General features: G+C 30.3%; 1 protein-coding gene across 1 annotated transcript in view; it reads left to right on the plus strand.

The window, feature by feature from the left end:
- The window catches only part of LOC142326724 (putative peptidoglycan muropeptide transporter SLC46), a 56,551-nt gene extending 55,223 nt beyond the window's left edge, over positions 1–1,328 (plus strand). Inside the window, exon 10 of the mRNA XM_075369371.1 lies at positions 325–1,328. Within this exon, the coding sequence (XP_075225486.1) occupies positions 325–418 (94 nt within the window). The 3' untranslated portion in view covers positions 419–1,328. The remainder of the gene's footprint in view (positions 1–324) is intronic.
- Positions 1,329–17,335: the final 16,007 nt, after the last annotated feature.

Here is a 17,335-nt window from a genome sequence, read left to right on the forward strand (position 1 = left end):
AGAATGGAAATTAATAGTTCCAATAGAAAGATTGGATAAGTTTTGAATTATGTACTGGATGCATATTAAGAAAACTAGGATCTTTTCATACTGTATCCTTAATGTTTTTGTGAGACAGCTATCTATGGATTCTGTTTCCTGTTGAAAAGAGATAACTACATAAATATCAGTTTGGGCCCGAGATATTTATCACATAAATTTAGGCTTCCTAATACAATTAAGCATGATTATTATTTTTTTTAACATCATTACAATTTAATAATAGGATCAATAATTGTATATTTTACTTTTATAGTAAATAATTATATTTTTATTTTATTTCAGGTTGGCATTTGTTATTCATTATTTTTGTCCTAGTCAAGATTTTTCTCAATTAGAGAAAATAATTGAAGATGAATCTAGAACTAACGAAACATGAATAATGATCTCAGTTGTATTTAATAATAATTTTATATTTAAATTAATTTTTTTAATTTATATTATGTCATTTGAAAAACTTAAAATTGCAGTTTGTTCTACATATTCATACACTGTATATACCTTGTTATACACGCACCTCATCATTAGAATCTTCTGTGTGGAAATAGTTACTGAAAGTTTCTGCCATTATGATTGGTAAAGAATTGGTTAGAGATGAAAGATTAAAATTTCCCCTGTCTCAGAAGTTAATCACATTTTATTCTTGCTGAGGAAGAGGAACAGGAATGTAATATCATTACAGCAAAAAACAATGCTGTCCATTATTCTAGATAATATATATATAGTTCATTAAAACTGAATGAGCAAAGTGCAATAAAGAACAAGAAAGCAAGTTATGAGTATACTTTCTTACGTAATCAATAATATACAGTTTTTAAGTTAGTTTCAAAGCCATATGTTTCAGAATCAAACAGTATTGCAGTTTTTATAACATATAGACTGGATCTGAAGTCTCATGGCACACAGCAAAAAACATAGGTCTATGACCTATTCAAAAATTGACATTCATAAAATGTTTTAAAATGACTAATTAAAAAATGGTTCAGAAGCCAAAATATGATCACAACGCAGTTATTAAACCATTATTGCAAGATTTTTTCTTTTAAATAAATATTATAAGAAGTATGATAGATATTATTCTAAATATTATATATTATGCAAGTTTTCATGTCTTGGGACTTATTCAGCTCAGTTTTTGACAGATATTCTATGTGATAATGAAAACAATATTGTATGTATTATTGAATTATTCAAAGTGCCTTGTAAATACAGATTTTATTTTAGAGTTATGTCAGTTTACTGGTTAAAATAATTAGAAGTTTTTATACAATAAAAGTTTATTAATAAAATTTTTAATGAGATTTATTCATAATTTAATTAATAACATTTGAAAATTAACTTGTAATTTTTTTTCATCAACAAGTTTTCTCAGATCACACTTCTTAGAAAATCTTTTTTCAGTTATTACAGATAATTCATTGCTGCAGATTATTAAGTAGGTTCTGACATTCATGCTTCCTTTAGCTTTACAGAATTTGTTTGGTTGTATTATAAAATTATTAAAAAGATAATCTCAAATATCTCTTCTTTTTTTAAAATAAAATGCATAAATGATTTAAATATTATTTCATTAAATAAAAGAACCCTTTGATTTGTTTTATACTTATATGAGGTCTGTTCAAAAAATACATAGACTAATGTCATAAAATAAAATGTACTTTATTTAGAAGTTACTTGTCTGGGTCCCCTTCAAAGTACTGTCCTCCCCTAGACACACACTTATCCCAATGGTGTTTCCACTTTTGGAAACAGTCCTGGAACGCTTCTTTTGCAATGTTCTTCAGTTCCTTTGTCGCATTTGCCTCAATCTCAGGAATTGTCTCAAATCTTCTTCCTTTCAAAGGTCTTTGAGTTTGGGGAACAAGAAGAAGTCACATGGAGCAAGGTCAGGTGAGTAGGTTGGGTGAGGAAGAACAGTGATTAAGTGTTTGGTCAGAAACTCACGAGTTCTGAGGGCTGAATGGGCTGTAGTGTTATCGTGATGAAAAAACCAGTCATCACTCTTCCACATTTCTGCCGGTTAGCATCCCGCAGATGTTTGAGAGCATCAATGTAGTAAGTCTGGTTCACTGTGGAACCTTGGACCTTGGGGGAGGTAGTCATGGTGGACTATGCCCTGAGCATAAAAAAAAAACTGTCAACATCACCTTCACATTGGAACGAACTTGGCGAGCTTTTTTTGGTCGGGAGATGTTTCACTCACCCACTGGGACGATTGAACCTTTGTTTCGATCACCCAAGATTCATCACCTGTTATGATCTCAACAAGAACTTTTCATCTTCTTCTGAACGTTCAAGCAATTCTTGACAAGCCTGGACATGATGGGCTTTTTGGTCGTCCGTCATCAGGCATGGAACAAATTTTGCAGCAATGCAGTGCATCTTCAATTTTTAGGTCAAAACCTCGTAACATGATCCAACCGTTATCGCACACCCTTCAGCACGCTCTCTAATGGTCAGATGTCGATTTGCCCGAAACAGGGTGTTGATTTTGTTTACATGTGAGTCGTCAGTTGACGTGGAAGATTGTCCAGGATGCTCATCGTCTTCAATCGACTGACGACCATCTTTAAAATGTCCATGTCACTTAAAATATGTTGCACGCTTAAAAGCAATGTCGCCATAAGCAGTCTTGAGCATATCAAAAGTTTTCACTCACAGATTTTCAAAGTTTAAACACAATTTTACAGTAACTCTTTGCTCGTTCAAGTCACTCATTCTAAAATCCCCCAAACGAAAAAACATACTTCACAAATATCCGCGTAGCTAAGCAACCAATAATGATATTTGCAATCAAAAAACTGCATTGTAATCAGCTGATCTGTACGAACATGACGACACCAACTGGACCCGAGCAATTCAACCAGTGTACATATTTCTTGAACAGACTTCGTATGATGGCTGATTGAACAGAAGAAAGTGGTATATCCAGCATACTGCAATTTTTTAAAAATAATTTAATTTTGATAAAGTCATTGAGAATATCTCCAGTCATTTTCAAACTAAAAAAATTGGGGGAAAAGGTATATTTATGAAAGTATCATCTATATGTGTAGAAAATCTGAGTAATCAGTTGACTTAATCAGCAAAAAAAAAAGGTAACCAAAATTTCAACATAAACTTGTTATAAACTTTACTTTATAATATACTTTTCTTTTTAAACATTAGTTGTTATAAACTTTTTACAGGGGCTATTTATAAATTAGTCTCCAGTTGAGTAATAAAAATAAATTAAATTGAAAAAAAATTATTATGTACAAAATTTAAATATATTCTTATGTTACTTCTTGACTTAGTCTCTGCCAAAATTCAAGCATTTGTCATGTAATGACATCAGTCTGTTTCCTCTCTCTTCAAAGAATGGTACTGCTAAAGTACCCATCCATTTGTTGACTCCATCCATGACATCATTGTTGTTTTTGAAGTGTTAAATAGCCAGCCAGCCATTTTTCAATTTTGTGAACAAGTGAAAGTCAGATTGTCAAGTGAAATTTGTATATGGGATGGTAAAAAATCTGCTTCTTAAACTTCTTTAGCACACACTTAGTGTTAACGGCAGTGAGAGGCAATGTGTTGTCATGGAAAAAAACAATCTCCTTCGTTAGCATCCTTCACTGTTTATTCTGTCTTGCTCTCCTAAGCTTTGTGAACATGTGAACATTTTACAAAAAAAATCCTTTACAATCTCAGAACACAGTAGTCATCTTTTCTTTTTGTTTTTTTTTATTGCTTTGCTTGAATTTTTTGGACTTATTCGGGAAGTGTCTATTATATCCTCTATTTTGACTTTTTTATTTTAATATTGATGAACCAAATCCATTTCTCATCTCAAGTAACCAGTACTATCACGATATTCTCTTCCTTTATTCTGGTATTGCTGAAGAAAAGTCAATGCCATTCCATTTTTTTTCATTTTGCGAGTGTCTAAATTGTTTCAGTACCTATCGTGCACAGTACATACAAAAATCCAATCTGTAACGATTCCATAAAGAGTGGACCTTGAAATATGAGAAAAATTTCATTAAATAATTGTGAAGCATGTTTATATGAACGGTATATTCAATTTTTCAATGGAATATTCATCCACAATGGAATGTTGTCCTATTACTTCCTTGTTGTGCACATTTGTCTACCCTTCCTGGAATTTCATTCACTACATTATTACTGTAATCTATGCCGTAGTAGATGGCGGATCTCAGCTGTAGATGTTGCTTCTGCTTGTAAAAAACAAATGAAGGCTAAATCGCAACTGGCAGGAGATGCTAAAGTTACCTTTGTGTTTCTCCACTTGCTACTCAAGCAGAACAGAACAAAATGGTGATTGACTGTATGGGTGTCAATATTTAAGCTTAACTGATGTCTACTGTGCATATGTATTTATGGTAACTGGTTTGTTTGTAAAGCTCTACCAGAGATTAATTTATAAATAGCCTGTGTAATATATTTTGCTTTAAAATTTTTTCAATGAATAATTTGATGTAATTGAGTAAAATTTTGATTAATATTATCTGACCAATATGGAATTGAAAATGTGACTTATTGTCACAAGAAGGTTATAAGGATGCTTATTTAAGAAAGGACATCTATCAGTTATTAACAGAAATTAATAAAACTTGCATACTAATTTACTTAAGAATAACAATGATTACAACACTTAGTAAAGTATGAGTAAATTGTTAAATAATTTATTTTAGAAGAAAATGTAGAAAAAATGTTTAATTAGTTATTTGTTTGTTTTTTTTATTTATGTTCATTTTTGTTTTATATTTGTAATGTATTATAATAATTTTGACTGTTTACTGTTTGTTTTTTAATGCTTTCTGTTATTTTTTTTTTCTATCACTGTAAGACCAGTCAATGTAGGACCATTTACACAGAATAATTAATCTCTGGTTAGTTTTTTAGCTCTCTAATACTCTATTCTTTCACTGTGCCGCTTTCTTCTTTTTTCCTACCACTTTAGGTTAGTGCATTCTTTCTTCTTCCGGATCCCTTTGAATTATAAGATTTTTTCCTAATCACCCTCCCTTCTTTTAAATCCGTAACATTTATGTTTGCTACCCTTAGGTCCTCATTAACATGCTTGAGCCATTTAACATTCATCTTGTCACCATTACACTTGTTAAAAACTGTCTTCGTACGTTCAATTGAATCTGTCAGATGTCTGAAGAATGCCAGTCTTTGCTTACATATTGCTTCCATAATTCTATCTAACTTCTGAAAAGTTCCTCATTCTTCCTTAACTTCCAACAATTATTCGTTTTTCTGGGCCCTAGAATTTTTCTTAGCCTCAGCAAGTTCCAGTTTATCTGATTCCCCTTTGGTTTAAAGCTATACATTCTGCCATTATAAAATTCCTGGTTGGATTACCATTGCATAGCATCTGATCTTGCCCATGCTTTAGATCTGTTATTATTTTAGATGTCCTTCGTTAGGCCATAACATTTTAAAATCTTATTGATCCTGATGATGTTCACTTCCTTGTCCACTCCATTTGGTTGGATTACATTACCAAAGTACCTAAATTTGCTCATCTTCTTAATACTTCCAACCTCTGCTCTTAACAATTTTAACTTAATATTTATCATATACTCTGTTTTGAATGATATTTGTATATAGTACACATTTATTTGTTTTTCAATTATCGTAATACACATTAACAGTACCTTGTATACTTCTCTCAAAAATTTTTAATCCTCTATAATTATAATAGTTTATTCCCTTTTATTAGCTGGACAGATAATAGCTGTTTCCTTGATCCAGATTTTCATAATCTGCTAGAGCAACTTTTATTGTAGGATGAACAGGGAAGTTGTGTGGCAGGTGCTAGAAGAAAGAAATTCGGATAATGTGAACAAAATGGTTAAAGTTATATTTGAGGGGAACAAAAGTTGCATCAGGACAAGACTTAGAAGGTCAGATTAGTTACATATAGAGAATGGATTGAGACAAGGAAGTGTGATGATATCTTCTCTTTTTTTTGTTTGTAATAACTATGGGTCGAATCTTCAAAAAAGGTATAGCAGAAGCAATGAGCTACTTGTTATTTGCAGATGACCTATTTATATATGAGGGGTGTCTGAAAGAGATGTAGACCGTGCAATAAATGTGTGAAGAAATTCAGAATGTAGTATGAAGTTTAGTTTTGAGAAGAGTAAAGTGATTGTGCAAGACAGAAAAAATTCAATGGACATAACTATGAATGGTAGAAAAAAAAAAGAGAAAAAGAGTTTACTTATCTGGGAAACAGTTGTTTTTCAGGATGGGAGAATGATTAAAGAAATAAATATAAGAGTACAGAAGGCAAGTGGATTTTATCCGAGTGTAAGAAGTCTAGTCTGGAACAAGGAAGTACCATTACAATATAAGACAGTTGTGTTTAAATCAAACTTTGTACCAATTCTTATCTACGTAGCAGAAACCTAGAGAATTGATAGAAAGATGGAGGGTCAAGTACAGGTAGCAGAAATGAAATTCAAGAGAAGCATGCTAGAGAAGACAAGAAAGGATAAGGTAAGGAGCAGTATGATTAGAGAGAAACTGAAATTGGGAAGCCTTGTCAAGTCAATTGGAAGATCAAAGGTCAGCGGTTTGGACATATTGAAAGAATGGATGAGGAAAGATTACCAAGCAGGAGGATGCATACAGAGGAAACAGGTAGAAGACCAAGAATGAAATGGATAAATACAGTGATGGAGGAAGTGTGCAAGATGTGTCCAATGGGGATGGTGTGAGAGTGATGGATGAGAGATGGTTCATGGATCTGGGCAGATGAAGAAATTTTGTAGAAGACCCAACCCAAGGATAGTTCTATTAAAGAGAACTGAAAATGATGACGACACATCAATGTTACCTTGTTGTATACTGCCCTCAAAAAATGTTAATCCTCTGTAATTATCATAGTTTAATTCCCTTTTTTGAACTGGACAGATCATAGCTGTTTCCTTGATCCAGATTTTCATGATCTGCTAGTGCAACCTTTATTCGGTTTCTTGTTGACAATACAATTCTTTTTTCATCTCTGTATTAATTTATTGAATTCCTGCAATTTTGCCTTCTGTTATCTTACCATTTGATCATTTTGTCATCTGATCTTTCAGAAATTATTAATAAGATATTTATACTTAAACACATTAAAATATTTATTCCATCATTTTTTTTTTACAACTCATCCATTAGGAATTTCACATTTTTTCATTTATTTATTTTTTATTTTTTTTAATTCTTTCCTGAGGAAATTTATTCTGAAGAATAGTTCTGTTGGTCTGTGGTGTTTTGAATTCTCTCTATAATTGGAACCACCTGTTTGAGGTATTTCTTCTCCTATTTTCATTGTCTATATCCTATAGTCTCAGTTCTTTTGCATGTCTTCATGTACTTGCCACCTTTTCACATTCTTCATTGAATCAGCAAGCATTCAATCAATCAGCAAGCAAGCATCAATCAGCATTCTTTTTCTTTTCCTTTTTGCTGTTATTATCTCTTTTGCTTCTGTTTGAATAATAATATTGCTCTTCTCCCGGTGTGCCTCACCAGAAACATTAGCAATTGTTTTCTGGTTTATAATTCTTGCAGTTTGTTGTTATGTTTCTGTTAATGTCCATACTTATCTTTTGCAATTCTTCATGTAAAATATGTTGTTTCTTCATTGACTTAAAAAGTTGATACGTAAAACTTTACAAAGCACCTGTATTCTTTCTTTACTATGATTATTGAGTTTGCTAGTAATTTCTGAAGTCATATATGTGTTGCTTGATTTCATCTTTTATACAAACCCTGTACTCAAAATTTTTCCTCGCAACACGTGCTTTGTAAATCATAAATCTATGAATTAATTGTCCTATTTCTGGATCACCTTATTTCTTGAAGTTCAAATACAATTAGGTGTAGTCTTTTCATCTTTAATTTCTTTACTGCTCTAAAAGCAATGCAAATACATAAATGATGTGTTCTGCATTATGTTTTTTAAAAAGATTTTAGCAGTTGCTTTCAACAATTAACTGTAAAAAAAAATTAAATAAAAACCAGAATACCAAAACATTTTATTATACAATCCAGTTTTATCGATAAATGAATAAGATAAAATTACAATAATTTAGTTACATCAAAATTACTATTAATGATGTAAATGTAAACAATTTGAACAAATAAACAAGTGACAAGATAAATTCAGGCGAGTTAAAATAATGAATGAGATCTAAAACTTTCAAAAAAATGAAATGAATCATCATCACTTTTATTAGGGAAATGAATAAAGAAAAAAAACGAATTTCTAGTGCACACTTAGAATGAAATTCATGGTATTGCTGGAACCTCCAAGAATATAGCTGTACATAAAATTTGCCAGGAAACCATGATGGTGCATTTTGGAGATATAATTTTTTTTTAATTTAAGATAAAAATTTAGTTTTATAAAAAAAAATAAGTTTTATTTATTAGTAATCAAAGAAAAGTATAACTTTTAATTTATTAAATTATTAAAAGCAAACAAATTATTATTAGTAAAGAGTAAAAAAATAATCACTTTACAAAAAAAGGATTTTTTGGCCTTTCAGTAGGTCTACTGAACTAAAAAAATTATCAAGATAAACCTTATGATTGTAGCCAGCTATATTTGATTAAAATCCTTCACGACTATAGCACCAAGGCTCTTTTCAATAACATTTTTATTTTTTCCAGTATATATCTGAAATTCAGAGATATAGCCTGTCTGGTCCGCTCGCGTCCAAACTTTGTAACCCCTTCTTATGGGTTTTAGTGGCATAAACTGTTTGAGACTTGGGCAACCTTTGAATTTAATTATATACTGAAATTCCTTGGGGTTATAACTACCAATAAATGTTTCTGATATTGTATCTAAAAAAGGACATATTTTATAGTTTGTCAAATCCAGAGTCACCATGTTTTGGCATTGTCTGGTTATTGTTCAGATGAAAATTTGTCAAAAGCCTCCCAAATCTGTTTCCTGACATTGCTGAAGCAATAAAAGTATCTCGTAAAGCAGAGTCAGATGACCAGTAGTCCCTATAGCTGAATGATCTTTTTATGCCCATCAAGATGTTTAACTCCAGAAATGTTTTAATTTCTTTTGCATTTGTTGGTACATAATTGCAAGCTCCCTCTTTGTTGGCTGCAGTACAAATTTGTTTGATATATGATATGATCAATTAATGTATCAGGAAAGAGAATTGTAAAATATTCAATCGGTTAGCGATATTATCAGGAACTGTAGGTCTAGAATCTTTTGTGAATATGTTATTGCACAGATGCTCAGTGAAAGTGTAACTCCAGTCATAGCCAATTTCATTATGAAATCGTACGCTGAGTGGAGTGTCATCCTCTATATTGTGATTTGCAGAAGTGTTATCCAGCTTGTCTAAGTCAGTTGCAAGGGCAATTGGCTGAATTTAAATTCCATTCTGTATAAAAAATGGTAATTGGTCAATATTAATAATGTCCTCATCCCCATCTTCAATTTCAATATTCTGTACAATATCATGTACCTGTAAAACTCCTTCATCATGGGCGATATTTACCTCCTCTTCGTCAATATCTTCATCATCAAGGTCATCTTCCAACTCCAAATCACTTGAAAGGTCAACCCAGATCTTGTATATTGCATCTGTATCTAAAGCGTTGATTAGGTCTCTATCACATGACATCTGAAAAGAAGAAATATTTATCATTACCTTCCAGTATTCTTTATAGGGTTCATAAGTATTATTATCTTTTTATGCAAAAATATTTTAAAATATGAGATCTAATATAAAAATGAATCAAAAAGCAGAAAAAGTTACTCCTGTACCTTACAGGAGATGATTATAAAACGCTATAGTTATGATTGTACCGTAGATCGTGATTTTGCAAATGTAAAAATTAGCGTAAATAAAATAATGAAAGGCAAGCTAATTTTTATTTGTATAACGAGAGTATAATGTAATTTTTTCTTTATAATTTGCAGTACTTTGAAATTATGAATATTATGTAATTTTACATATGTAAAATTAATAGTATAACCTTCAAATATGATCAAAATAATTTACCATTTATACAAAAAAACACAATTAAATAAAATATGGAATTATTTCGCATTAAAATTTTGTATAAATGCAATAATTCTCAGAGGTAGGTTCACGAGAAATAGCCTGCACAGTGGTCCTAAGATGGAACCACCTATATTCTGTCATCTGCTGACCATGTTGTTTCTGCAATACTCTTTTTAACTATGTAATTCAAGTATATTCAAACTATAATATATAATAAAAATAATACTCACCATTAATTGTAATAATTAAATAACATTCACTTTCTGAAGTTGAGAGAACACAATACAACAGACTATCTTCACAAGAGTAACATGAATTGTAGAATTACAGTCCAATCTGTCAGTGTAGTTTTGATCATATCCAACAGGTAGCATCTCTGTTAGTGTTGGTCCCACAGCAGAACCACTGTGCTGGTTGCAGTGAATTAAGAAAAAAAAGGTGACCCTGCTGTGGAACCTCTATGCTGTAAAAGATTAAAAAGTGTATTTATGGCTTCTGTAAATTTTTCATTTTCGAAGTATATAATAGTTTTAATTTGTAAAAATGTGATATTGAATTAATTCAGTATTAGTTTAAGTTGGTTCAATTATTTTTTTTTATATAATGTATATTAAATATTATTGAAATTATGGTTAAGGTTATTAATTTGTTTTATGCTCATAGATGCAATGTATAAATATCTTTTTGCTCAATTACTATATATTACAATGTATTAAAATAATTTTGAATTAATTAGATCAAGTCAGTTTAGACAACATATCCTGAAATTTGTTAGGAAGCAAACAGTAACTTGTTTTTGTAAACTACTCAGTTTCTAATAATTAGGTTTAAAGTAGATAGAATAGAATCAATTGATAAGCAATAGAAAAAATAAGATTATTTTCAGAAGTTTGAGGAAATTGTGTGTGTGTGTGTGTGTGTGTGTGTGTGTGTGTGTGTGTGTGTGTGTGTGTGTGTGTGTGTGTGTGTGTGTGTGTGTGTGTGTGTGTGTGTGTGTGTGTGTGTGTGTGTGTGTGTGTGTGTGTGTGTGTGTGTGTGTGTGTGTGTGTGTGTGTGTGTGTGTGCGTGTGCGTGTGCGTGTGCGTGTGCGTGTGCGTGTGCGTGTGCGTGTGCGTGTGCGTGTGCGTGTGCGTGTGCGTGTGCGTGTGCGTGTGCGTGTGTGTGTGTGTGTGTGTGTGTGTGTAATTGACAAGGTTACTTATGTCTTTCACAAGTCGTAGAGTTATTTAAATATGTATGTGATAATATTAATTATAATTAATCGTTTTATTGTTAGAGTTGTGTATTTTTGTCAGGTTGCTGTGATATTGTTTTTTTATTCAATTAAAACAAAAGTTATAATAAAATTATTTTTAAATTACCATCCTAAATGATAGATATTATTCTATAAAACTTAATAATTTTTAAAATTTTTAACTGGATTTTTCCAGTATAAGCATTTTTATTAAATTAAATTTAAAAAACTATAACTATTAACTACCTGTATAACTCTTTAAGAGTTGTATATGAATTCTGTTATGGTAATTGTCATTCGTTTTTAAGAAATAAGTTATAAAAGTTCTAATAATACAGATGTTTATTTATTAAAATAAATTTAGTAGTTTGTATGAGTTAAAATGAATAGTATTATGTTTAGCATAGGTGTATATATTTTAGTGAATTTTGTAAATTTCCAAATTATTACCAGCATGAGAATATTATTGCCATATAATTTGGAAATTTTACCTCACAGTTAAGTGATAAAGTATAAAATATAAATGAGTAATAAACAATAAAGTTTAATTTACAAATTAATATGTGTTGTATTTAGTTCTTTCTGTTCATAAATCTTTCTGTCTGGAAAATAAAAGCAGTATGTGTAAAATTTTACTGCAAAATTCAGTACTCTAATTGTCACTATTTCCCAATTATTTTTTATTCTACTGTAAGGTGCAATTTATTTAAAAACCAGTTATCCTTAAAATAAATCAAATAAAATAAGATTTTTACGTATGAAAAGAATCGGTTGACTAGGAAAAAGATTGTTTCCATTCTTAGAACAATATCAAAGTATTAATTTTATATTTAAATGTTAATATTCATGTTGCACTTATGTGACTAGAGCACACTTCAGATAAAATTAATTAAAAACTACCTTTACTTTAAAAAGAAATCTAAACATAAAAATACCTTCAAGAGTTAAAGTGCCGTAATGAAAGTTTTTATTGTGCAAGTAAATTAGAAAATGGCAAAAATTTGTTTATCTTTGATGTTTTTAGAAAAAAAATTGTAAAAACAGTTATTAAAATGATAGCAGTACACTTCAATTTAACGTGAAAGTACCTGCATCAAAATAAGCTCCGATGTACATTCTTCTTCAGAGATTTGCTTTAATTCTTTCTTTTTTAAATGTTTTCTCTTTAATTTCAGGTAAAACTTGTAAAGATTTTACCCGTCTGAGCCAAATTTCATTCTAAATTAAACTGTTTTATAATCTCTCTTCATAAGCTTGCCATTAAATATATAATTTAAATGACAATTAATTTTCCCAAGTTTGAAATCAGTTATTATGGGAGGGGATTATTTGTGTTAAATTTAAATTTCAAAAACAATGTATTTTTTTAAATTTTCAAAGAAAGCTGTTTATGAGATCACTTGTCACATTTTAACTAATTAAAAATCAATTACCACAAAAATAGAAAGGGAAAGATTTACATTGCAAGTATTTAAATTATTCTGAAAGAAAAATATGTTAGATACATTAGAGAATTACATTATATTACATTTCTACAGTGTTTCAATAAAATTTCAATTTTATAACTATAAAATTGAATTAACTAAACCTCTATCCAAAAATTTATTTTAACACAGTTGAATAGTCCACATCAGTGGAATTTCATTCTAATCTCCCAAAAACTTCTATGAAATGACCAAAAACAAATCCAGTCTTTAAAAATTCATTCTCTAAATACTGCTACAAACATTTTCTTCAAATTGTTTTACCAAACAAATGTTCAATCTCCATGTTCATATCTTCAATTGTTTGTTTTACCTGTTCAAATTACAGATGCAGAAGGCATATTTTTCCTGGGATCCAGACCTAAATCTTCCTGTCACCTCATTCACTGCTAACAAATGAACTGTTCTAGCTTCTATCACATGTTATTACTGACCTTCCTTAATTACTTCATAGTCAGATTCTCTAATACAAATTCATTTCTCTGTTTAAAAGAATTTCCTTTTTTATTTTGCCTATCCTTTACCTCATTTTGAATCCAACAAAATATATGTATGGAATTCTATAATAGCCCCCATCAGAAGTTTTATTTGTTTAGGATACCACCCACTCAATAATTTTCAAATAGATTTATAATGTAGCGTTTTAAAAATGGCCAGTGACTCTGTTAAAATTAATTCAAAATACCTTTTTCACACTGTATTGATTTATAAAATAATTTTTAATTTCTGTTGTAATTTATAACAAGTATATTTTTACAAACTGTTAAAATACTGTGATATATATTTATATTTCTAAAATCTTTTTTTTTAATTACTTTTTTCAGTTTGCATTATAAATTTCAAACAATCCTGGGTTTTCAGCTTGAAAAAGATGAATCATACCAATCACAATTGTGTTTTCTTAAATTATTGTGTATCTATAACAATCTTAAGATAATGATTATATGATAACACTGATAGACTAAAAAAAGGTTTTTAATGTTTCTCTTTGTGATACCATTTCTTGAATTGCTTTTTTGCGTACATTACAGATCTGTAAATACAATTTTTTATCACCCTTAGTTTTAAATAAATTACTCTTTAAAAAAAAAAGAAAAATTTGGGGAAAATATAGTTAAAAATTTGGCCATACCTGTGTTAGAATGATTTCACTGATGCTTATCTTTTATAAATAGCCTCAGGTACATCCCAAATTAATGTCCAACAGTAATCGGTATAGCAGGTCGGTATTCCATTTCTCTTTATTGTGTCTTTCCATCACCAAAATGTCTTGCTGGAAACATTCACTGTGTTCGTCACTTACTTCTCTGAGTTGTCCTGGGTTGTCCAGGAAAAAATCCAGATGTGAGCGGAGAAATATATTTTCAAAGACATATTACATCCCATAGCTTTGTATGAAGTAAGAAGTTTATTAACAATATCGTGGTAATTGTCATATTTTTAAACGTCTTTAAATGTAGCCAAGCTGCACTTCCTACATTATTTAACATAGATTTAAATACATCATCTTTGACCAACTCTCTTATTTGAGGGCCAACAAGTATTCATTTTTTAAATTTTCCTTCACTTACATTCAGAAATTTCTGCTGGATGTACAAAACTCCAGGCCTGTTCTTCATTGCTTTTACAAAATTTTTCATTAGTCCTAGCTTGATATGAAGAGGGGGTAAAAATATTTTTTTTTGGTTTAACTTAGGGGACATGAATAATATTTTTCCCATTTGGCATTAAGTTTTATCGTTTCTTCCACTCTTTGGTAACATAATGTTTATCCCTAGCTCGGCTGTTCCATTCACAAAGAAAACACGTGTACTTAGTGTAGCCTAATTGTATGCCTAACAAAATAGCTATAACTTTCAAATCACTACATATGTTCCAACTCTGTTTTTTATAATTTATTTTTTTAAGGATGTTTTTCATCCCATTGTATGTCTCTTTCAAATTAATACCATAAACGATTGGTATCGAAGGATATTTGTTACCGTTGTGTAGTAGAACCACTTTTAAAATATACTTGGACAAATTATGAAAAAGCGCCAGTCCTCAGGTTTATGAACTTGTCCTAAGTGCAACATAAGCTCATCAATATTTGTACAATAAACCAAATTATTTTCATCAGTAAAGTACTGAGAAAATTCTTTTTGTCAGCTTTGAAAGCCTGAAATTGTATTTTTTTTAACCAAATTCCAACGTTGCAGTCTTGAACCTAACAGTTCAGCTTGATTTTTGATAAATTTAAATCCCTAACTGAGTCACTTAATTCATCTTCTAATATAAGATGTGGCTTATTGGAAGATAATTAATTTAAAATCAAAAAGCATTGTTGTCTTCTTCAGTACTGTCTGATTCTTCATCGCTTCGTTTGAAACATACATTCACAGGTGGCTCAGAAAGTGGAATAATTTAACTGTGAGGTACAGTCCTGATTGCAGATTGCAATGAAAGATATTTTACAGTGTGTTAAAATTTTTTAGAAATTCCAGACATACTTGTTAAAGAAAAGTAACAATCGGTTACATGATCCTTTGGTTCACGCCAAACCATAGGTACATATTTCATATGTGACTATGATATGATTTAATTCTTTGTCTAGTATTATTTATTTTATTATTTACAAATTTGTTACCAAAGTTAAACAATAAAAAATGAGCTAATAAAATATAGGAGCTTAAAATGTCAACTATAAGTTGAAAAAAATTTAATTCACACACAAACACATATATATAAATTTGTAAAACGTCACAAGATGGTCGAAGTATACTAATATTAATTTCATTTTTCTTCCGCGCAACTTATATACAACATTTTTTATCTGCTCTCCCATGAAGTAACTGTGGTTGATTGGTCTTAGACGTCAGTTAGTCGCGTCCTGTAGTGGCAGGGTTCGTGTCCTTAACCGGCCAGTTTTTTTTTTTAAATTTTGTTTTAAATTTTTGATCAACATGTAGCAAATCTGATATGCTCTGAAACAGTTCAGGGAGTATTATTTAAAATTTTTGCTCAACAGATAGCAAATCTGATATGCTCCAAAACAGTTCAGGGTGTATTATTTTAGATTTCTGTTCTACACGTGGAAAATCTGATATGCTCTCGATACAGTTCAAGGTCTATTGTTTTAAATTTTTGATTAAAACATAGCGTATCTGATATGCTCTGAAACTGTTCAGGTAGTATTATTTTAGAATTTTGTTCAACAAGAGGCAAATCTGATATGCTTTGACAATGTTCAACGCAATACAAGAATGTTTCAGCTGATGATGAAACATTCATGCAAAGGATCGTAACAGGAGACAAAAGCTGGGTTTATGGTTACGACATTGAAACAAAAGTCCAGTCATCAAAAAATCACACATTACAAAAATTGCTACTAACTAAACATGTTGTACTCAAACAACACAAAAACTAAACGAGATATCAACAATCCAAGAACACGTGGTTACAGAGGAACGCAATGCTGCCAACCATATGTCACTAAATATCTCCACTTGCGTGTAATTAAAAAAGTTCAGTTATTTTTTGAACAAACCTCGTAGTTTTTATAAAAAATGATTATCAAGAATGTAACAAACTTTTCAGCCGGATATCTTCTTCTGATGAAAATACAGAAGAAAGTTCATAAAAACATAGGTGCAGAAACACTTTGTTAGCAAGTGACACCTGGCAAAAGTTTTGCCTGATTTCTGTGCACTTCTCTACAAGTTTTGTTTAAAACTTTTAAATCTTTACCTATTTAACAAAGTTATTTTATACCAACCAAACAAAAAATAGTGCTTTTCACCTCAACCTTTTGTCTTTTGCCCCAGATTTATCAAAAACTACTAAAAATACAGTTCTGGGACTTATTCTTTTTCTCAACTTTTGATGTCAGATTTCACACAAAACGACTAAATTTACCCCTTAATTTGAATCCCAAGAATTATAATCTGCCTTAATTTTACTGAAGGTGCAAAAATCAGGGCGAAATCTCACCAGCCGACACTCATTAACCAAGAATTTTCAAACCTGTTTATATGAACTTTTTTTCTTTATTTTCACCAGTAGAAGTTCCAAAATTTTGTTACATTTTTCATGAATCACCTTACATTCATTTATTTTTATTCTTGATATACCCGTTGATGATTACTGTTTAACAATTAGATGTAAAACTAATCTTGATTTTTATTTTTACTATTTATTTATTGTTCCACTGAGGCTTACACTCAGTAATATTTACCCTACATATTTTTTTTTAATGATAAATGGATTTTTTGTGTCATGTGAAAAAAATGCGAACCTTACTGGGAATCAAAACCGTCATAACCTGGTTGTTAGGCAAAGATGATACCAATCTGCCAGGGACTGTGAATAGATTTTGAATATTTCTCTTTAGTAGTTAATTTCACACACTATTTACTATAAGTCATTATTTAAAACAGAAAATAATAACAAATATGTTTAATCTTAAGACACTGAACATTTTTTAAACAAGCAACTGTGCATAAGCAAAGTATTAGAAAAAAGAAACTACATGGTTTCAGCCATCTTTTTAAGCT

The sequence above is a fragment of the Lycorma delicatula genome, chromosome 6, assembly GCF_047948215.1.
Source record: "Lycorma delicatula isolate Av1 chromosome 6, ASM4794821v1, whole genome shotgun sequence".
Lineage (NCBI taxonomy): Eukaryota > Metazoa > Arthropoda > Insecta > Hemiptera > Fulgoridae > Lycorma > Lycorma delicatula.